Source organism: Chelmon rostratus, chromosome 3 (genome assembly GCF_017976325.1).
Source record: "Chelmon rostratus isolate fCheRos1 chromosome 3, fCheRos1.pri, whole genome shotgun sequence".
In the NCBI taxonomy this organism is placed as follows: domain Eukaryota; kingdom Metazoa; phylum Chordata; class Actinopteri; order Chaetodontiformes; family Chaetodontidae; genus Chelmon; species Chelmon rostratus.
Genome location: NC_055660.1, coordinates 8,119,240 through 8,143,378, shown reverse-complemented (window position 1 = coordinate 8,143,378; position 24,139 = coordinate 8,119,240). Strand labels below are relative to the sequence as shown.

The 24,139-nt window shown below is 42.6% G+C and overlaps 1 protein-coding gene across 1 annotated transcript; it reads left to right on the top strand.

Moving 5' to 3' along the window:
• Window positions 1-2,760: 2,760 nt before the first annotated feature.
• LOC121604685 (homeobox protein unc-4 homolog) lies at window positions 2,761-7,706 on the top strand. Its single transcript, XM_041934260.1, has 3 exons — window positions 2,761-3,025; window positions 3,651-3,826; window positions 6,543-7,706. The coding sequence occupies exons 1-3, from the start codon at window positions 2,761-2,763 to the stop codon at window positions 7,704-7,706; spliced, it is 1,605 nt and encodes a 534-aa protein (XP_041790194.1).
• Window positions 7,707-24,139: the final 16,433 nt, after the last annotated feature.

The following is a 24,139-nucleotide window of genomic DNA, read 5'->3' as shown; positions in this document are numbered from 1 at the left end:
CCCATGGTTCGGTTTATCACCAGACACTCACAAAATTAAAGACATTCTTCAGCTGCACTTTGTGTTTAGTGCTAATTGCCTAAACACGCCAAACTAAGATGATGAATGCAGTAAACATTGTCAAACGTTAGCATGTTAGCATAGTCATGAGCTCATTTGTCTTAGCATGAAATGTTAGCATTTAGCGCAACAGTACGACCTCACAAAGGAGATAGCAGGGCTCTCGGAAAGTATCCCTTCCATTAAAACGTACTAATGGATACCAATCACATATGTCTATTTGCTACTTAAGTGTTTTTCCGTGACTGTATGTTGATAAAAATTATAGCAAAGTTTCCAGTGCACACGTTACTTTGCAGAGGAGCAGTGTCTTTCCTACCTAAATGTCCTAGATCGAAGTAAAAGCAAACATTTTTACTGACACAGCAGCCCAAATTATTTGACGCAACCTTCAAAACTTAAAAACTTGACCCTGTTTGCTCTTAGGTTCAGTTTTGTTTCCTTTCTCTGAGATTATCATGGAGAGTAATTTTTAATAAAATGTCCATTTTAAGAGTAAGGGTCGAAAGAAAACAGTAAAATTTCATCCTTGTTCTGTTTGGTGTTCTCACCAGCGAGCTACACAGCGATTGGCTGCTGCAAGGTGTCTTAGCACCAAGTGTCGCTAATAAAGGTGGAGCATCCGGAAGCTAAACCACATACACGATGGACAAGTCTTTGTGGAGCTTGTTTCGACTGTAATATCTGTCCTGTTCTGCCCACTCAGATGCACGGTGTTTATTGTATATGGCATCCGTGTTTGACATTATATATGTTGTTTGAGTGAGCCCAAAATCTAGCACAAAAGGACACAGAGCTCATGACCAAAAGGGGCAGCATGAAACTGAAAAGCTTCTTGTTTGCAAACTTGTGTCACGTAACCTTGAGCTGTTTTAGCTGCAAAGCTTTACCAGGTAGTGTGTCAACGAGCACATAATCAATCAATCAAATATAGAAAGCGTCAATATAAAATGAATCACATTTCTTCAGTTTCACATTTTTAGGTTTCTACAACAATTTGTTTGTCTTTAACTTTTTGAGCTTTTATTTGTTCCTAAATTTCTCAGAAAAGACTAAAACTAGTTGATTCAGGTAAAATTGAAGCAGGTGTAGTTTGACTTTAGTATCATAATTGTTACCATGGTGAAACGTTTATTCATCAGCATTAATACATGCATACACTGCACTTATTAATTTGCGTTGCTCTCTACTTCCATCTATTGGTGGAGGAGTAGAGCTTTGCATTTAACTGAGATACCTGCTGAGATTCACTGGGTGGAGTCTGTCCACTTGCTCTGGCTGTCTGATAGTTAATAACTGAATTTTTTTAAAGTTTATTCTTGACTTTAAAAATGGCAAAACAATCTCACCTCCAGATCCATGGCAGCTGTTGTGGCGCTTGTGATCTCCATCAGCAGGTAGAGTTTGCACAGTTGTCATGAGATATGAATGAAAGCTCTAGGACAGCTACAAACCTCGAGGTGAGATTGTTTTACCTCGCCATGATTGATAATCTGTGTTATGTTTATAAATATTATCAATCATATAGGCTACTCATTTTTGTTTTTATATATATATCCTACATAACCTTGTTTGTGGAAACCAGCAACAATTATAGACTCAAGGATTTAAAAAAAACATCGGTAAACTAGAGCAAAAAGGCGCCCAAATATTGTCCTGTAACGATACATGCACAGTTTCAGGCTGCATGTGCGACTGATGAATTCTTGGAAACATCACATCATGTACAACCCACTCCGGTCGTCATTTACAACTAAACATCGGTGTAAACTGCTCGGGTGAAAAATCGAGATAATGATGCGGAGTTTGGCTTCGGTAGGACGGTTCACACACTGTGTGCGTGTGTGTGTGTGCGTGTGGAGGAGGTGGAGGGTGTGCCTGGGAGATGGAGAGAGGCTTGTAGTTTAAAATGCGATGTGACAGCTCAGGAAAAGGGGGGATGATAAAGGCGCTGTTATTGGATCAATCTGGCACTGAATGCCCCTATAAAACACTTACACACGCGTGACGCGGGAGCGCGCGCGCACGCACGAGCGAGCGAGCGAGGCGAGAGGAGACGAGACGCGCGGAGAGGAAAGAGTGATTGCTTTAAAAGTTAAAGTTAGGAGCGAACGTGTTTTCTCGCAATAAATACAGAAAACGTGCAGGTTATATTCCGGAGAATTTAATGGAGTCGGCCTATCAATCACCGGGCTGCTTCCACGCGCCGGCTAAGCCTCGGCCTCATTGTTTTGACAGGGCTGAATTAAAGGACCGCGCCAGGTGTAATTAGCGATCGATCTGGAAAGGGAAAAAAACGCGTCCTCTCTCTCTCTCTTTCTCTTTCTCCCTCGTGCTCTGCCTTCCGTTACTCCATTAACCGCGACTCTGACGTCACAGGGCGATTAACGTTTCTTATTGGTCCCGCGAGCAGATGGAGGAGCCCTAATGAGCTGGCTCGCGGAGAGACAGAGCAGGGTTGACATCTCGGCTGGACCGTAAACGTGAGATACCTCGTACAGCCTGGTCTCCGCCGCCTCACCTCACACCGCAGCCTACCGTGGCCGCGGCAGACGGCCGTCTGGGTTCCCTTCTCTCCCCCTCCTCTTCCTCCTCGCAGCTTCTTCCTCCTCTCCCTGACTTTTGCTTTTTTGACTGCATGTTCAGCCACACTGCCTCCCTCTGCATCTTCACTTCGGCCCCGCCGCAGCCCCGGCGAGCATGGACAGTCGGGTACTCGAGCATCCTCACGCCCAGTTCGGAGGCTCCTTGGGCGGGCTGGTGGGCTTCCCGTACGCGCTCGGTCCCCATCACCACCACCACCACCATCACCAGCACGTCTACGAGCTCGCCGGCGGGCACCAGCTCCAGTCCGCGGCCGCCGTCCCCTTCTCTATAGACGGATTACTTAACGGCTCCTGCTCGGCCTCGGTGGTCAGCTCCAACCCGCTGCTCTCGTCCGACAGCCAGCAGTTCAAACTCTCAGGTAGGCCTGGCTCTTTCTGTCTGGTGCCTCATTAATAAACAAAGCATTATAACAGAATGTTAGTGGCTTGTTTCTTGGCCAAAGAAGGCGATTTGTTGTGAACTTTGAGGGTGAATTATACACTTTTTTATTATTATTTTAAATGCATATTTTGAACGAGAAAGTCATTCTGCAGAGAAAACTATGTTGTTTAGAAGTTTTGGAGCGTGGAGAATTTAAAAAGAATCGATAAAAAAAGTTTATGTGCAGGCTCATAATTAATAGTTTAATGTAAAAATGACACTGTATGTTAAGATAAAGGTGAGAATTTGGCATTACACTGATATTGGCGGCTGATTCTTGGGTATTACATGGTCATAACTGAATTGATCAATTATTGGGAACGCTTTTACACATCAATTATGACATTTACGCTAAATGTTGTAACATGATGTGTCAGAGTTCACGTGCGATGGAAAGAAAGGTGTGGCAGCGGGCAGTTTTACACTAAACTGGTGCTTAAGCAAATTCTGCCATGACAGTCTCTCCTCTCTCTTACTCTCTCTCTCTCTTCTCTCACACACACGCACACACACGCACACACACATGCACACACACACGCACACACACACGCCGACCAATGCAGATTCTGGGGACCCGGATAAGGACAGTCCCGGTTGTAAACGGAGACGCACGAGGACGAATTTCACCGGGTGGCAGCTGGAGGAGCTCGAGAAGGCTTTCAACGAGAGTCACTATCCGGATGTGTTCATGCGGGAGGCGCTCGCGCTCAGGCTTGACCTCGTGGAGTCAAGGGTTCAGGTAAAGACAGCAAGAGACGAGTCCAGTGTCCTGAGAAGCATTCATTCATTTACTTAGCTGGTGGAGGAGAAACGGATTATTTTGAGTTGCTGTTGTGTTTTTTTCAAAAAATCCAAACACAGACTGAAAAAAATCCACCAAACATCTAATTATTAAGGAAATGTCAGAGGGGCGTTTGTTCTGTGATGCCCACGAAGGCCTACCCCACACCGAGATAGCTATTTGTCAATTATCAAAGCATCAATAAAGAGTCTCTTTTGAATTATGCATGGAGGCAACCTATTGATTTATGGGTTAATAAAAACAAGGCTATTTACTGAGCAAACCGAGGGGTGAAAATGGTAACTATTATTCTTTCTTTGCAATCAATTTTTTAAATATCGAATTATTTGACAGTTTATTCACATACTACCCCAAATTATGTAGTCTGAGGTGGTTCAATTAAGGTTTAAAATAATTCAAGATGAAGTAGACCTAATTATTTCTCTATTATTATTTATTTTAGGCTATTATTCATTATTCTTACAGTCATTATAATAATTATTATTGAATACATAAAGTGATAGTAAAGAACGATATTTCATGATTATGTTTTTTGTAATGGCAAAGTATATTTAAACAATTTAACATATATTAGTATTACTATTAATAATACTACTATCATTGTTATTGTTTTATATTATGATTAATAATAACAACAACAACAACAAGTATATACTAATAATAATTCTAATAATAATAACGACAGTTTAACTGTGCAAGAGAAATTTGAGCAATTACTTAAAAGGAAGAGTATGTAAAATAAAATTTTGTTAAAGTTTGTGAAAGCATAGGCCCATTTCATGATTTGAGGATTCTTTACTTGGTTAATAATAATAATAATAATAATAATAATAATAATAATAATAATAATAATAATAATAATAATAATTAATATAACAACGATTATCATAATGAAAGAAAAACACAGGTTTAGTACGTATTATTTGCTCAGTGTGTATCCATTTATGATATTCTTTGTCATTTAACGTATATTCATGTATTTCTAAATGAGCCACATATAATTCTCATGCATGGCTGGATGGAGTAAAAGCGGGACACAAGCAGAGCTCGCCGTTGCTGTGTGTTGTTTGGGGATTTCGCTCCTAAACCTCAGATTATTGTTCCCTCAAGCTGCTTAACGCTCCTTTATCACCAGGTTTGCGGGGGAAAGATATAACCAACATTAACAATTCATAAGAAGCGCCATTGTCGCACATGATGTTGGTGTCCCGTCCTTATTATCCAATGTTCGCGGATCCTACTTCTGCATGCTAAACTCCTGGCGTTATCAGCGCCGAACACACGGCCCTGAGCGCGCCCAGAGGCCGGGCGGTGAGAGCTCTCAGGCGGGGGAAGCTGCCTCTCTTGGCGCGGTGCGGAGGGTGGAGAGCCGGGGGTTGCCGTGCAAGTGTTAAGCCCCATATGAGCGCGGGCAGGCTGTGAAAGAATATGCAGAGACGGGATGCGGCTGATTTAGCCACGGTACAATTAAACGTAATTTGCGGAGTTGCCCATTACACAGACTCATTGGTAATTAACACCAGCACATGTGTGCATCTGCTGGTCCGCCTCTGTGACCCATTAACCTAATGTACTCTTTAGATGTTTCGAGCTCCAGCAAACAAAGACACAGGCGGGCAGAAAGGCTTCACTTCTCTCAGAGCTTTGTGGAATTTGTTTGGATTTGGAGGCAATATGGTTTTGTCCTTATCTGATAATCACTTTGACACTGATTTGTTGTCATGGCAGGTGTGAGGTCTGTTGTCTGAGGTTGTCTACACACACACACACACACACACACACACACACACACACACACACACACACACACACCACGAGTGGCGTTTTGTCTAATGTAGCCTGTTTTTTTCCTTGAGGGGGATAAATCACCAGGAACACCTCAATCCAAGAAAATGACCCAAAATACTCAAACTCATCCTCAAAAACTGCCACAGATTTTAATGGAATCATCTGATGCAGCTGCTGTCAGACAGTCAACATTACAGTGTCCATACAGGAGGGATTTATTGCGGGGATATTGTAGTGGTTTGCCTCAGATTGTGGAGGTTTTCATGTTAAGATGTACGGTTATAGGGAACAAAGGCCTTGTTTGATAAAAGTTGCATTGTTGTTCCAACTAATGCTGCTGCGAGCAATTATGTTCATCGACGATTAATTGATGCATTGTTTTTACGATTATTTATTATGTAAAATGTCAGGAAACAGTGAAACAAGCCCTTCACAATACCCCAGAGCCCAGGGTGAGGTCTTGAGTTAGCTTTTTTTTGTCCAACCAACAGTCCTAAGCACAAAGATCTTTGATTTATTTTGACACAAATCATGAAAAGGGCACAAAATCATCATATTGGGGAATCTAATCGCTGCTCATTTTTTGGATTTGAATTAATGTAAATGATTAATTGAAATTGTTGACGATTAATTATCTGGTGTGCCAGAATAATCAACCAATCCATTAATCAAGTTAATTCAGCCTGAATGCCAAAACTGCAAAAACAAAACATTACATGAAATATAGTATTGTGAAGGAATATATGAGCTCCTAGATGGTGTTTGACATGGAAAGAAATATTTTCAGACAACAATCATCTCATGTGCCAATTTTCCACCTGTGTATGTGTGTATTTCATGTGTGTGTGTTTGTGCGTGTGCACAGGTTTGGTTCCAAAACCGACGTGCAAAATGGAGAAAAAAGGAGAACACAAAGAAAGGGCCGGGGCGGCCTGCTCACAACTCCCACCCGACCACGTGCAGCGGCGAGCCCATGGACCCCGAGGAGATCGCACGCAGGGAGCAGGAGCGCGCTGAGAAGAAGAAACGGAAACAGGAGAGGAAGCTGCTGAAGTCGCAGAACAAACTCCTCGCAGGTGACAGCTTCCACACACCTGGAGGTTCGGAGAGTGACAGCGGGGTCTCCCAGTTCACTGACAGCGAGCAGCAGTCTTCGAGCGTTAATGGGACTATTCACATTGAACTGCCAGCAACAAAGGGTGCAGGAGGACACCAAACGGAATCCAGCTGTGACCAAACACGACACGACTTCAGCCAACTACAAAACCACCAAAACCAAAGAACCACAGGAGAACCGGAGCAGGTTTCTCCAGGCAGCACGCACAGCTCCAGCCCCGGAGTCCCGAGGTCCTCTGCCCTGCAGAAACGCAACCCTTTCAGCGTGGAGAGCCTCCTCTCCGACGCCACGCCTCGACGGAAATCTCAGCTGGACTTCCCCTCATTGCCCAGTCAGAGGACACTGGTGGGTAAAGGTCACTTCTTGCTTTACCCCATTACCCATCAGCCCCTGGGCTTTCTAGTGCCCCAAACAGCCCTGAAGGCCTCACCGTGTCAGGACAACAGCATTAACAGGCTCAGCCTGGGACAGAGGTGTGTGCCAAGTGAAGGGAGCCCTGCTCCCTCTGACCTCTCTAGCTTCGTCACTAAGCCTCTGAACTCGGATCATATGGAGCATAGCACGCAGCACCACCACAATCACGTTAGCAATAGAGTGGACGGAACAGACACGGAGGAGTGTGGTGGTGACTGCGGCGATGGAAGATTTCCTGTTTCTCCCCCACCGAGCAGCATGGCTCAGACGGCCCTGGCCAGGCTGAGCTCGGCACAGTCCGGCGACAGCAGCGAGGAGAGGAGTCTGAAAGTTCGAACGGAGGCGGCGACCAATGGCTGCCAAGCTGCCGAGCTGTGTGCTAAAGAGAAGGGTGCAAGAGAGGAGCGAGCGTCTCCAGACCTCTCTGAGCATCTCAAGGCAAACACAGACTGTCAAGAAACACCCGGAACAGATGGAGAGGATGTCGATATGGACTAACACTTGCAAGGAGCAAACATAAACAAAGGACCAGGAACACCACTCAGACTATTCAAACATTCCCAAAGCTCTGCTGAGACACTCTAAAACATATCAGGAATCAGGAGACTTAATTCTCATCTATTTTTTAATCATGATGTGTGATCAATCCAGATGGCCCCCAAAAGCTGTGGCCGTCCTCATATTCAGGCTTTAGGCCTCAACACCTTTAGAAGCAGGTTCCTTCTCTCTTTTTTGCTGACCAACCTGTAACAAAAACTAGGCTACAATAAGCATCTCACACACAACAAAAATCCTCAGATATTGTAAAAATGAGAAAATGATATTTATATGTAAACATTTTGATAAATAAAGTTATTGTTTAAATTGAATCACTGTCTTCCCAGGTCCATGCTAGGGGGAAAAGGTACAAAAAAAAAAAAGGAGGTTGCTGTGTGGCAGAACCTTGGATCATGGCGGCTGGAGTTTTGTCGTGTTCCAGCAGATAAATCCTCCTTTTTCTCTGTGTAGTGAGCCGGAGCTGGGGCTCAAGTCCGTCTGGCTGTTTGTATTTATTGCTTTAACAAATTTATTCATTTGAAAGGCCGAGCTGGAATGAGGTTAGTGGCCGCGGGCTATAGGACCCTGCGCCTCCTGCTGAGTTTTGATATGAAAGTAATTATTTTCCCACTGGCTGCCGCGGGTCTCGAGGCAGTTTTTTCCCCTCCTTTCAGCCCAAAGGGTTATTAGACATTACCGATTTCTAGTGATATGGAATCACATAAACTTCCTACAATAATAGAATTAGCATGAAAGGCAGGGGTGTCAAATTGAAATGGGAAAATAATAGCCGCGCCAGCTGCATCGTGTATGTGTGCGTGTTCGCAAGCGTGCGCGCGTGGGCCCGAGTGCGCACAGTCTATTGAGCGCGGGGAGGAGGAGGAGGATGAGATGGTGGTAGATTCGTGGGGCGGAATTTTCATGAGCTGCCGCGGTTGTCAGACGGCCCTTGTAGTCGGCTATATTAAGATAGATGTTCGATGATATCCCTCATTGTTCTGTCGCTTATATTGATGTTGCTGCGTTATCGCCCTATTGATCATGTGTCGCACATAATAGGACAGGCGCGCGCCCGCCTGCCTGCGCCTTTTTACAAAAGCGCCTGGGCCCCTCGTCATTTGTTCTAATAGGACTGCGAGTCCCTCGGGGGGGAGACAGATAAAGATATAGGAGAGGAAGAGGAAGAGGGGGAGAGGAGGCGAGTGATGCGCCGGGCTTGCATTAATAATTTTTTTGACCAGTTATGGGCCGAGCTCAAAAAAAGTAAGGCGGGAGAAAGAAAGTGAAGGATGGCTGAATTAGAGATGTTTAGGGACACAAGAGAAGACGGATTCTCCTCAATGCGCAGGTGTGTGCCCACGTGCGCCGGGCCGGACGTGCGCGCGCGCGCCCGTTTAGGAGAGAGTGTGTTTAGCTTATGAAGTGTAAACGCCACCAATTCCCTGGAAACTGAAATCCCAATTATTAAAACCATTAATTCTGGCGAGCCGGTGCGCGGAGGAGCCGTGTTGACAGCCCGGCTAAATATCCCTGATCCCTCCCGGTCACCTCGCCTTTATTTGCAAATAAATTGAGGGGGATCCGAGGGACAGAGCTTTACTTTGCTGCGCCGACCTAAAATGAATTTCCGTGCCTGAGTCCCTTTAATAATATTTACATAATTTTCGCTCAGTGACTCTGCTATTTGCGCTGTAGGAAGCGGGGGCTTATAGGAAAATAATTAGACAAGAGGACGAGGAGGGAGCGGGAGTGAAAAACAGCAGGAGGAGGACGGGTTAAGACCGAAGCTGAACACTAAATTCCCAGACAGCTAAAATCAATGAAAGTAATAACCCTATTATTTAATTCATAAGGACATTATTTTCCCATAAGGCCTCAGGAAACGTCCCCTTCGACCGAAACAATCACATTAAATCGTTCATTCCGCGCGCGCTCTGTGAAATTTCTACTTTTATTCCCTTTTTTGGCGGGGGAAACGCTTTATTATAATCGGTTAGTTTCAAGAGTACGATTAATTAGAAAATATAGGTTTGATTTCGCTCCAGCAAGGCCTCTCCAGCAGGCCCGTATGTGTGTGTGTGTTTGTGTGTGTGTGTGCGTGTGTAGTGTGAGGGCATGCGTGGACAGACGCGAAACGCGCCTTTGTCACAGACCATGAACATTTTTCTGCCAAATAAAACTGAATAACAGGATTATCATCACTGTGGAAAACTTTGGACATTGAACAGGCCTCCAAAATCAGAGGCAGCATATCTGATCCTCCATCAGGACTTTAACCCGTTTTAAAGCATGAGCATGTAAACGGCCTCTCACTATAGCCTGCAGCATGTTTATTTGAAACTGGCTTTACAGGGTAGCCTTTATACCTGGAGCTTTAATTAATTTGGAAATAATGATGACCTCACAACTCAAACTGTATTTTAGAGGTATAATCCAACAGATTAGGGTTTTACAGAGCAAATCAGCTCTAGAAACAGACTTGCATTAAGACGTCACATGATTTTAGCTGCTTTTGTACACTGTTCAGTTTTAAACTGACTTTCAGCAGGATAAAAATGCCACAGAGCAGCAAAGCATGAATAAATATGAGTTTGGGAAGAAAGGGACAAAATATGTCCGTTTTTGAATCCAAAAAATATCTGTCTGTCTAGTTAGGGGCCACAGCATGAAACACTGGGGAAACTCAGAGTGGATGAGGGTGAGTCAGGGGGTGAGGGAGAGAGAGAGAGAGAGAGAGAGAGAGAGAGAGAGAGAGAGAGAGAGAGAGAGAGAGAGAGAGAGAGAGAGAGAGAGGTATTTTGGTCGCACCAACACAAACGACCAATCGATCACTCGGAGCCTGGACCGGGCGGGCCCTCCCGCTGTGTCCGTGCCGCTCATGCATCACACTTTATGAATTCAATTTCAACCGGGAGAAATTTTCAATTTGAACGCGCGATCATTACGGCGTGGGGGGATAGCGTAAATTGTTTTTGCTCTATTATGCATTCGGACGCCATCATTTTTCTTTCTAATTACCGAGGTGTCAGTGCGGCCTGTCACCCGGCCGCTGATTTTCAATTTAACTGATCATCATACATTCATTTTCCCATTTGATAAATCTGCTATCTAGACGCGCCCGCCATGCCCGGAATATTAAGCGGCGCTGGGGCGCAGTAATAGGGGGATGTGTATGCGGCAATGAGCGCGGATCAGCCAGCTAATTTAGCACCTTCCACATTCCCCGTCTCCATCCCCCATTTCCAATTCTCAAGAGGAGGCAAGAAAAAAAAAGCAGGAGGGGAGAGGAGAGAGTCCAATGGCTGCCTAACCTCCAGGAGCGAAGAAAAAACAGCCTGAGGTTGGAGAGAATCACAGAAGAAGAGAAGGTCCTCCAATCGGCGTTGTTTTTAGTGGCAGGATTAATTAACGCTAATTGAGTTCTTCAATATACGTGTTATTCTTATTTAATAGAAACAAATTTGCACAATTAATTATCAACGTAATTTCAAGAACCTATTACAACCCACTGCCCCCCACCTCCACCCTCCCTGGCTCTCCATCACCTCCCTGCCTCCGCCGAGGAGTAAATTAGCAGCTTTTGTCATTAGGTTTAGGGGTCTTTGATCCGGACTGGATGGGTCTACAACCAGTATGCCAGACCTGCTTGAGTTAGAAACCGGTGTTACATTATTTATACTGAGCCTGGACCCTCTAACAGACAACACTGGGCCCTGTCAGGTGTTAGTCATTTCTAACGAAGGTCTAGTGTAAACACTCACAGGCCTAATAATATATTCAGTCTTATTCAGAGTCAAAGATTTCTCACTTTTGTTGTTCAAACATATCAGTGTTAATAAAGATTTGTAGACTTCATCAAAGCTGATGAAGATGTGGATGAAAGCACTGGAAAAGTGGACCTAAAGCTGAGATTTATTTTTTTTTTTTTTTGGTCAAACTTCTTTTTCTGAGGTCAAGAGTGAAGTTGTGTGACAGAAGTGAAATCATGCACTTCGGTCTAATGAAAAGACCAGAAGCACCTGCTCACTAAATCTTCTCAGATGAATTCACACTTCCTGAAGAGAATCTCAATTTTGTGAAAACCAATTAGAGGTCAAGTTAATTAAAACTATTAGAGAATATACGTTATTAGCTCGACAGCCAAACAACAACCTTTTATCATTACCTTTTCTCGAAGATTGTTTACAAAGATGAGTTTAACCCACATGCTTTGGAAGTCACCTGGAGAAAGTGTCACATTGTGTTTGCAGCATCAGAAACTCCAGCTGTGAAACATGACATGAGCAGATAAGGCACATTTCATGGTTTGTGACTGAAAGACATTTCAGCAAACAAAAATGCTAAACATGTGCGCACTTATTTAACACAAAACGTGAAATATTAACTTCGCTGGTGCAAAATTAGTGTCATATTTTGCTTCCTTTCTCACATGTGCGAGCCCAGTCTGTGGCTGAGGGGAAGGGGTTAGCACTGCAGGGCTGTTCTGCATATCATGGAGGTCAGAGGGGCAGTAAAACCCGAAGCCTGCTTGATGAAAAACTGTTTGATTTTTGCAATTATTGCTGCTAATTTTGCAGCTTCGAGAGGCCAAACAAGGAGGGCGTCAAAGTAACATCAGCAAACACATTCATTTTTAAAATGTAGTGTTTTCTGGGTACTGACTGAGACATCCCAGTAAACCCACCTGGTTTTTAAATGCCAATAAGTACAGTGAGGAGTGTGTGTGTGTGTGTATGTGTGTGTGTGTGTGTGTGTGTGTGTGTGTTGTGGTTTAATGAACGTTTATGGGCACAAAGCAGCTTTGGTTTTGTCGTGTTCTTTGTTTCATTAGCCCAGTGGTTGTAATAAATGCCAACGAGCCAACGGGATAGATTTTAATTAAGTCAGTGAGAGATGAGTGGAGTGACACAGAAAGCGGGGCCGGGCGGGGAGACGGAGGTGGAGGGGGACAGCTTTTCAATAAATCGGTTCGCTCAGGGGTTAGTCGGTGATTTCCTCGGCAAAGTGTTGGGGCCGAGCAGGACTCGCAGTAATTTGGTTGATAAATCAGCGGCGTTAGGGGCATGAAGCTTGCCGCTCGACCGGTTGGTTCTGCGCGTGATTTATGTGTTACCCGGGGGTCGTACACAAGCCCATGACAGTCCAGGATGAATTAACCAGGAGCCGGCGCGCTCCTAATGAGCGCGTATTATTTCGCACACACCTCTCCTTTAAAAAAAAGTGTGAAGAACGAGGCTGGCATACGACCCTCCTCTCCCTCACCCCCACCCTCCCTCCACCGTGCCATCCCTGAGGTGTCGCATTGATTCAGCATCAGAGAGTTAAACACACACACGCGCGCGCGCACACACATACTGTATATATATAGAGAGATGGTGTGTGTTATTTATCTACAGCGTATGAGACAAATTGTTCAATAGAGGTCTGGCACCAGCTGATTGGGGTTAACTGAAGCGTGGAAGTGACAGACACATGTCCTGACAAAAGATTCAAGCGCACACAACTATTTCAGCAGGTATCGATCATCAATACTGGCCCTGTGTTTTTCCTGGCTGTGAAGCTGCCACAGCCTTTGCATTGGACCTGCAGCGATGGAGGAAGTATGCATTTCTTAAGTACAGAAGCAATAACACACTGTACCAGTACTGACAACATCATTATCAGTGTCAAAATGTGCTGAAAAATGGCCCCGACTGTTATGTTTTCAGTGGTGATCAAAGTTCTCAGATCAGTAATATCACAGCGTACATTATGTAAAAGTCCTGCATTCACATGTCTACTTATTAGAGAAGAATTGGTAGAAAAAAAACCCTTCTCATTAAGCAAAGAAGCTCCCTTTGATTTCTACATTATTATACATTAAATTATTGTGTTGCTATCACTGATTAATTAATGTGTAAATAACATTTTCCAGCTGTAGTTGATGAAGGCTAATTTCATCAGTAGTCTGGCAGGTTATTTTATTATGATGGTGACTTTTTTCGTATGTAAAAAAAATCAACATCCTAAGTTCCAATATGAAGCAGCATAAAATGTAAATTACCACAGAAGTACAGTATTTGAGTAAATGTACTTAGCTACTTTCCACCACTGTCTATATCATCCTATTAACATGTAGGTGGAATTTCACTGTTGTTGGCTGGAGCTCATTTGAACCGTTATTACTTATAACTTATAAAGCATAATTATTTATTTGTTTATCAAATGTTTTGTATCTAAAATATGAATGTGTAAAAGCTGTCAGATAAATAGAGTTTAAAAAAAGTACAAAACATAGCTACTCGAGTAAAGTACAGGCGCCATTACAATTATTCTTAAGATGAGTAAATGTACTAAGTTACTTTCCACCACTGAATATCTGATCTTACAGGATCACAGATGTGATAATGTGAAAGCAGTCTTACGGCTGCTCCTAGTGGGGCTGATTTTTACCACTTTATAAACGGTTTAATCTATAACAATGCATCATACTGGATCAGCTTCATTATTTATCATATATCTGTATGTGAATTCTAAATTTGTAAATACAGCTGTCAAAAATGAGTTGGAGTAAAACATAGGCCAACGTAGTTTTCTGATTGATTAGCATGAAACAGAAATACTCAAGTACTTCAGATTTCTACTTGGACACAGTACTTGAGTAAATGTGTGCACCTCTGAGGCGAGTATTTCCAATGACGTTCCTTCATCCTGACTTGCTCTACTCAGGACGACACAGAGGTCACATTTGACATAAAGTGTGATTTATTGAACCCCGGTAAAAGTTTTCAGTTGTATAATTGGTTGGTAATGTGTCCACAGTTGCAAAAGAAGAACGTCGAGTAAATCAAAACCCGGCAGTCAATCAGTGCTGACTCAGCTGTTTTTAGCCCGTATGCTTATTAACCTGTAGTCGAATGGCCGCTAACCTGGAAACTGAATTAATAGTGATTGGATTTAATAATTCATGACCAAATATAATTTTAAAACATGAAAAATTTTCACTCTGTAAAATCACCTTGTGGTAGTTGAGCTGAATATATAGTGGATGCAGCAGGCATGCAGTCTCTTATAGTCCTAGGTCACTGTTATTTACACGGCTTCCTCGCACGACACTTTTGCTTGCCATCTTAAAATGTGATCTACAAGAAAAGACACATTATCTATAAACTGACAGCAAATTAAGTAGGGTGGGGGGTGGGGGGGGGGGTGTATGCTACGGTGTTTTGATCATTCTGAATGCAGTGTAGGAGGTGCACATCCCTGAAGTTGCATGGGATGCTAATAAGCCACACTGGCACTGCAACAACACTTGATAATGACAACATTGGACTAGAAAGTGTTTAGCTCATCTTAACCAATCCGTCAATGTAGCCAGTTAGTAAGGTGAGCAGATTAGATTCTCATTAGTACAACACTCGCAGATAAGCACCTATTTGTTCTCTTCTTAAATCAGGATACACCCCCTAAGACTAACCTGAGACCACTGCATCCCTTCTATTTGGGGATAATCATGCTCTAAGTTTCCTATAATTTGAGGTCTTTGGGGGATGCAAACAGGAAGTATATTGTCGCCATGAAGTCATTTAGCTGTGAGCTACAACTTTGGCCCTGTCTCTTTTTTTTTACCCTAGATTAGTTTACATTTAGTTAAGTTAGCACTATTAAAATGATGCCGAATTAGCCATTAGCAGCTCCTGTTTGCAGTGTACTCACGCATGTACACACATCTGTGACTGGATTACTTTCACACTTAAGAAAACCTTAAAATGCGATGCTTTTGAGTCAAGTTCTGGAGCTATACGGAGCATCTCTTTCTGGCAGACAGTGGAGATGACTTCACCTGAAACTGGAAGCCTCGCTGAATGTAAAATATGTGCGTCATGTTCGTGTGTCCAGATTCGATGACTCTGAGGAGGATGATCTCTCATGCAAAGTCACGTCTCACGTCGCTCCTCCCATGTTCCCCTGTTCAACTCTCCCACGCTTTGCAGTTTGAGAATCTCTACATTGATTAAAGCCAGGACCCTTATTTTTTATGTGTTGTTGTGGCTTTCTAATGCAGCTCATTGTTTGCTTCTAAAGAGAAGAAAGATACAGATCGAAGTTTGAGTTTGCAAATAGGACCACTGTTCATTGTTAAAGTCCATCTTATTGGTCATTGTACACTAAAATCGCTTTAGAAAGGGATCTTTACAACCACTATAGGCATGAAGAATCATTCAGAGAACAAAGAGTCTTTCAATGCAAGGAGTTCACACCTATGACAAGTGTAAAATCAGCAAGCAGTCAAACATTTGTACCTGTTGTTGTGAATATTTGGAAGAAAGGGTCACAAACAGAAAGATAAACTGGTATGGTAAGACTAGAACGAGCAGAGATTTGATTGGCCCTCCCCTACACCTGAGAAATTGATCTGAAAGCACTTCACACCTCCTGTTCACTGCTCCCAAAGAGGGAGTCTCTCCAGTGGAACAAGCTGCAGCCACTCCTTTATGCATGCTACCTGTATGACGCTTGTATGTGACCTTTTTGCTGGTGCTATACACCCTCACACGAAGCTCCGCAAATAGCTTCCTTTCAGGCATCAAAAGCAGAAGTTCACGACCCCTCAAAGTCCCACAGTGCAGTGCACGAACAGCTCTTTTCGTTCCGTCATTAACCGTATGATCAACCACAATCTGCACAACAATGTTCCCAACACCAACACTAAATGCATGCTTTGAGTCTGTGGATAAAATCTGTGTCATCTTCGGCTCCCCTCTTTCATTCCCGACTAAGTACAACAGCTTATCCACCACAGGTATCCCTGTGCAACCTGAGCAGGTTTGCTCAGTGACCCTGCAGCACATGGAAATGGAGGAAGAGGAAGCCAGTCCCTGAATACACCTGATCTACACTGGAGCAAAAACACATGTCTGCTTTTTATCTGAAATACCAAACAGGCCAAATATTGATGATATTTGGCCTTTGCAAGACACTAAATCACCAGCAATATGTTTTGTGATTCATTGATAAAAAGTTTAAAAGTACAAGAGTGGGTACACAAAGACATAAGGAAGCAACTGCAATGAGCATTAAATCACAAAACCCTAAAATTCTGTTGCCTACACCTCTAATTGCACTGTGATAACTCAATAAATTGAACCTGCGGCAAGAGAGGTCTCTATGCTGTTTGAGAGTTAAAATGGACCAGTGATATGTTTGAATACACTACTTGCTTTAGTAAAATAAACAAGTAAATGAGGGCAGATTCATTCCGGAACATGCAAAGAAAAGATTGTAACAAACAGAAAAGCCTCTTACCGCAGCCAATGATCGGACTCATTGTGTGCAAAACAAAACCTTTCCTGTTGACGACGTTGACCTCTGTCAGCGCAATGAAAACGAGGGCTGGCGAAGAGTCCAAAGCTATAAGAAAGATGACAGTGAGGCATGAGGAACCTTTCATGCATCAAAAACATGCTCATTCAGTTGTTTTACAGGATTTTAAAGTTGTGGGAGGCCCCAAAAACACCTGTTTGGAATGTTCCACAGGTAAACAGGTTGATTGGTAACAGGTGATAGTATCATGATTGGGTATGAAAGGAGCATCCTGGAAAGGCTCAGTCGTTCACCAGCAAGGATGGAGCGAGGTTCACCTCTTTGCAAACACATGATTGGATAAAGGATGTTACTACATGGGCTCAGGAACACTTCATATGTGAATAAATTTGAGTATTTTCACCATTTTCTCTCTTGCCGTGAAAGCTTTTGATTGAAAATGTTAAGAAGTGTTAGAGGATGACCCAAATATCTACTTTTAAATGGTTACGTATTGTTATGCCTGTTAGACCATGCAGATTATAGCAGATAAGACAGAGTTAATTCTTCTCATGTCAGTACTGGGGTTAGGCAGGGTGGTATATTATCTCCATTACTGTTTAGCCTGTATATAGATGACTTGTCTGAGCACAGATTCTCCCTGCACTGTTGCTCTTTAATAGCTGTTGAGTATAAGCTCCCAATATTTGTTTATATGTATAAGTAGATCTGCAGTGTAGAGAATAACATAATCAATATATTAATCCCACCAATATCTGCATATACATCACAGATGTGGCGCCTGTGGTTGTTCATCTTTTATATGCTATAATAATAATTACAAATCATATTTTTTCAACCATCCTGTCGTGCTGCTGTTTCATCTCCATTACCTGACTTCACTATTCAACATGGAGGAAATGATGTAACACGTTCCTCGCACACGTTTGCGAGCAGTTAAGTAGCACATTGACGATGCAGCGTTGAGTTGGTTTGTTATCTATCTGATTCATTCAGGAGACTTGAAGTATCTCTTTTCATTTAGTGGCTGCTGCAGTCTAACCTGCACTCCACAGCAGTGGAGGGGCTAATTTCAGCTGAAAGCCATCAAGCAACTAATTGGCAAAATGATAAGTGGGCTTTCATTCACTCGGCATGTGGAAAAACAACACGGACATCCCAATGGTTACCACTGAATTGTATTCACGCTGTTCTTTAAAAGCGCTGCCACTTGTTTTTAAATTTGTTTTTCATAATTGGTTTATTGGTTCTTTTATAATATGTTGGTGGTTGTTTGGACCATTTTTACAATGATGTCGTAGCTTATTGCAGGTTCTATGAAGAACTAAATGGTCTTGTCTAATCTATGGAAATGATGCAGTCAATACAAAATATTTGATGTAACAGCCATCTTAAACGCAGTGAACTATGAAATCTGCGGTTTTCAGACATTTCACGATTCAGTAATGAAAACACGAATTTCCCACGAACCATTTCGCTGCAAAAATTTTGAAAGTATTGAAAAAAATCCATAAAAACGAGGAAATGTTACTTAAAATGAGCAGAATTATCTGCCAACATAGCAGAAACCACTGACGAACATTTTAAAAACAAGCAAAAAACATCTCGTCTCAAAGACGCAGTTATCTTAAAAGTAGTGCAGCCAGACTGATACAAGAACATTTGTCTGGATGCAAGGAAATTCAGACTTGGACAAAGCAGTTTTGTGCTCGATCAAACAGCTTTACAACTCTGGAAATTCTAGTTTGAAGCATTAAGTCACTCAGAACCAGAAATAAAATCTCAGTAAGAAGTTATAATATCTTATTAAGGTAATTAAGGACAAAAAAACACTTCAACATAACAAAAAAACTGCCTGGTAAGAAGAAATATCCCGTCAGACACACAAAAAAAGCAATTATTGCCTTGATTTAAGATCATATCGGCATAAAGTCTTTTTTTTTTTGCCTGCCTTCAGAAAACAAATCTAATACAGGTGTCTGATAGCAGAGTGGTTAAAGCTACGGTGGGTGATGTATTTTAAAAGCCTTTTTTGTTATAATTGTTGAAATTCTCTTTAATCCCGACAGCAATCAAATGCTCAGACAAAAAAAAAGAAGATCTGTGGCTGCCACAGGCCTGTAATGAGCCCATCCAAACATTTAATTTGGCCCAAACGAAATGAATGAAAAAGATTTTGGGGACAGGCGTCTCGGTACGTTACTCATCCAGAATATAATCAGTCCCCACACGTCTTTAATGAAAACTGCTATTTTGGAGCTCCTCATTCAAACTATCTGCAATGATAAGATCCTCACTGAAGCACTGTGGGCTAATGATAACACGAAAATCTATGAATGCACCGAAAGGCTTCCACTGTCGACGCAAACAGCAAACACACAAACCCCTTTCCATGTTTTAAATGTTATATATTTGAGCTCAGTGTCTCTCGTGTGTTTTCCTTGTGGAATCAGAGGACGGAGGGTGAAAAGCTGCTGCTTGCACATCAAATACTCTGCTTAATTTTCTCTTTTTGCAAAAAATTTCTCTGGAGAAATATTATTTTTTTTATATCACCACTATGTGAAGCCAGTAAGGCACAAGGTATGGATAGTCATGTACCAAAATCCCAGAGGGTGGTAATCCTTGAATTTTAAAAGAGTTTTGAACAGGCAGCTAAAGCCACCCTTAAGCAGAGTCTCCAGATGCTACTGTTTGTAAATCTGCCAGTTGGAAAACATTATGGATGTCTATAGAAATTACAGAAGACTCAGAATCTCATCAACAGCGAGAGCAGGACAAACAGAGAGATTTGCTTACACCATGTGGAAACGTCTGCACATGCTAAAGGAGCAAGGGCATTTCCATATTTCCAAAAAGGCGGAAAAATCTATTAAACCAAAGAATTAAATACTTCATCTGCCAGATCCCAGCGCGCGCATGCCAGGAGTTTGTATTATAAACGCACCGGTAGTTGAAACTTTTGTTTTACTCATGTGCGCTAATCTCCACCCTATCCTGCTCCTACTATAATTTTGTTAAACTTTTTCATATTTATTTAATAAACGCCCACAGAGCAAATTGTAACTGTGTGCTGAGAATTAATGGGAAAAGCCACAACTGTTAAATCGTAAAATTTGAATGAGAAAGTTCCCATGTAATGCATATCAAACATTTATTAAAGCCACGCAGAATAATTGAATTGTTCTGCTGGTCTAGGTCTGATTTGTTTAACTAAATTCTTTGGCTGTCGAAGTGTGATACAAGATTTCCTGCAAATTCCATTAAAGACACAGGTATCTTTTGTGTGTTTGTGCATCTCCAATACATATAGAGCATTTTTCATCTCCCCTCTCCTCTCTTCTGCCTATCTGAGCTCCAGCTCTGTCACTGCTTATCCACATCTTCGCCGCTTATCTGCATCGAGCCCCTCAGTGAGATTTCAACCACTGTGACATGCGGTGAAAGCAGAGGCTGTCAGTCAGCTGTGCCAAAGAGATTGAAATCGGAGAAGGAAAAGGGAAGAACAAACCAAAGGCAGAGGGGGGGCAAAGTTAATATAATTTCATATTTGACCCCCCGAGACAGAAAGCAGGCTTCATATACAGTAAGTGTATAGAAACTGAATGCATTAAATCAGCCTCTGCAGCTCATGTAAATGTCAGCTCGTGTTTCCCTGCAAAAGAAAAATACAAACACATCTGGGAGAAGGTCTGCTCTAACTTATTGGGCTGATTATTAAGCAAAGCTTATAATGTCAGCCTCCCATATACACGCTATGAAAGCATGCCTCCCAGATGCACACACCCCCCCCCCACCCCCCCCCCCCACACACACACACAGAAAGAGTAGCCTGGGAGGAACTTTGTGTTTTAGTAAGCTAAGTTTCACACATTGACTGGAGGTGTCCTTGCTTTCTACTGGTGTAATTATCACTCCGGGAGAAGTGTTTCATTAGGAAAGCTCTTCTCTCAGACACATTGCTCACAGAGGGTTGGACACAGACACCCTGGACAGCACACACACACACACACACACACACACACACACACACAGACACACAGACACACAGACACACACACACACACACACTGGTGCAAGCCAGTCTTTACTTCATCGCCCCTCATTCGTGTCCTCAGTCCGATCTGTTTCTCTGGACTTCTTCGCACCTCTTTCTGTTCGTCTTCCATATATTGACGTTAACTCCTCAAGATCCTTTTTTTCCCTGTCAGCCGTTAAAACTGACTGGTGCTTCAAACAGCCACCAACCAATTAAATCCAACTACAATATTTTTTACTGGTCTGGTGAATCGAGAGGAGTCTAAATGTGCTAATTCAAGTTTCTCTTTATCTGAGCTCGAGTGCTCACTTTTCCCTGTCTTCAAATATCCGTCAAGCCCTCCCCAATCTTCTCCTTTTTCTTCCTGTAACCAACCCATCGTCCCCCTATCTGTCCTTCCTCCTCCTCCTCCTCCTCCTTCCCCCGCTGCCCTCTCTCTTGCTTGGGAGGCCTGCAGGTCTGCAGGTTAATGAGTCGTGAAGTGTGAAAACTTCCTGAGACTCAACCAGGGCTAAATGCTGTTTCCAGATGTGAGTCTACAAATGTCTGCGTGTCCGCTTGAAGTGAGTTAGAGAGGCATGGGTGGGGCAGTTTGGGGAGGGGGCAGAGAGGTGGTGCATTAGAAAGAAAAGAAACAAACAAAGAGACTACAGGATTTAGTATTTCACACACACTGCTGGTCAATACTGGCTCTGCAAGAGTGACTAATAAAATGAATTCAGTGTGACGGTGCTCCTGAGGATTTTATTTCTTTAGCAATGATTACAATGTCACAGCATATGACACCTCGTCACCTTTCAAAAACTAAACACGGTTTTAACCAAAGTGAGAGGAACTGAACACACCAGCTGGTTTTCCTTGGAAACATGGCAATGAATCAAACAGCAAACAGTAGCCTAATGAGATTTTCAAATATGGCGACAGCCACGTAAGACTTTTACCTGTGAAACAGTAACATGCAGCATCTGTGATTTGATTAACAACCGGTCTGCTAATAACCCTCCAACATTAGCAGGGCAACTCAGGGCAGCAGTGCTTTGAGCTAAATGCTAATTTAAGGATGCTAACATGCTGATGTTTAGGCAGGTATAATGATTGCCATCTTGCTTTAGCCTGTTAGCATGCTAACATCTGCTAATTAGAACAAGTGCACGTTAGCTTGCAGGCATTTGCTCATAAATCAAAGTACAAACTAAAATTTTGAGGTGATGAAGGTCAAAGGATCACCAAAGTTATTACAGTTAACCTTGTAGGTAGCAAATGTAGCAGCTGCAATTCACCCAAATGTTTCTGAGACATTTCACCGAAAACAAAATATGAACCTCATGGTGGCGCTACAGGAAAAGTCAGAGGATCACCAAAATCAGAGGGATTCATCCTCTGGGGACCACAAATCTACAGAGTTTCATGGCAATCCATCCCATAACTCCTGAGATAGTTTAGTCTGGGCCAAAGTGACAGACAGACAGAATCATCCCTCGTGCCACACAGCTAATGTGACAAAAGATGGAAGAAAAAACAAAGAACAAATCAAGGGAAATGTAGTGTAGTGTAAATCATCTGATACATCTAAAGTCACCTGCCAAATCAAAACCCGCACATCTGCAAGCAAGTGTGTGTCCGTGTGCGTGTGTGAATATGAATATGCACGCATGTGTGAGTCGATGTGTGCATGTGTCCATAATCTGGCGTAAGTAATGACATCTCTGTCCCCCGTCTTCTCCAGTGCCAACTCCGCTAATTATTTATTCTTGGACGCTGCGAGGGTGTCAAAGCTCACACTCCTGCCTCTAAAAAACAGCGTTCCCCTCTGCCTCACTGGCAGCGAGGAGCAGTATTGTTTGCGTGTTTGTGTATCGTGTAATTCTATCATATCTAATTAGAAACTATCATTACTCATCGTCTTTGATTTCCATGCCAATTCCTTCCATATTTACCCACTTTCCTCAAGTAGTATTTAGCCAGGCAGATTGTCTTGTTTTTATCTGGTAAGATGTTGAGATTTTAGGAATGTATTCAACCAGTACAGTGAAAATAAAATACATTTCAAACATTCAACATAAAAGTGTCTGCCCAGAAACAATGTTATGTTATGAAGGTCAAATTCAAAACTGCATTGCTAGATTCCACTTTTGCAATTTATGGGTGAACCGAGCCAGAAAACCTGACAGTTGAAATGTATCATCCATCTTTTTCTCCTTAAGAATAATGCTTCTGGACACACGGCCTCCTGAATGACTTGAGTAAAGTTACATGTACTTCTTTTAGTATACCAGATTTGCATTCTTTGTATACATTTCCATTTATGGAAATAAACACCCAAGCAGCACTAAAACTGATTGACCAGTGCTATCATCAGACACTCTGCAAAACCCTACGTTTATTGCCAACATTTAAACAGATGACTGTTTTCTGCATGACCTGCACATGGCGACCACAGTATGATAAACAGCAGTGGTAGTTAGAACCAATATGCTTGGTTGAAGTTACAGACAGATCTTATTCATGGATATTCTACAGATATGCTACAGTCAAATGCACCACCCCAGCCTCCACAGCCTCACCTTAAACTTCACTACATAATGTGCACGCTACTTCCAGCATTTGCATTAAACATCCGCACTGGATGTAAATGGTGAGGTGCAAAATTAAGTCATGAGGATAATGTGCTGGCATACAGTAAAAAAAATAACTTGCCTAGATTAGTGTATTTTAGAGCCGTCAAACATTTAATTGATTTAGTGGCATCTAGTGGTGAGGTTGCAGATTGTGCTGAATTGAATGCCCCTGGCCTCGCCCTCGACTGCAGTCAAAAAACACAAAAGGCCCTCTCTGGCATGAGCGTTTGGTTTGTCCATTCTGGGCTACGGTAGAAACATTGCAACACGGTGGACCCCATAGAGGACGACCCTCTCCCTCTGTAGATATAAAGAGCTCATTCTAAGGTCACAACAACACAATGATTCTGATTTTCAGGTGTTAATACACTAATGACAACGTGACTGTTATATTCAATAGATTCCCCTAAATCCTACAGAGTGGACCTTTAATT

Excerpts from the sequence above, each read along its gene's own strand:
- LOC121604685 (XM_041934260.1), top strand. The coding sequence starts at position 2,761 with ATGGACAGTCGGGTACTCGAGCATCCTCACGCCCAGTTCGGAGGCTCC. Across the intron at positions 3,026-3,650 it reads CCAGCAGTTCAAACTCTCAG|ATTCTGGGGACCCGGATAAG; the intron begins GTAGGCCTGGCT and ends CGACCAATGCAG. Across the intron at positions 3,827-6,542 it reads TCGTGGAGTCAAGGGTTCAG|GTTTGGTTCCAAAACCGACG; the intron begins GTAAAGACAGCA and ends GCGTGTGCACAG.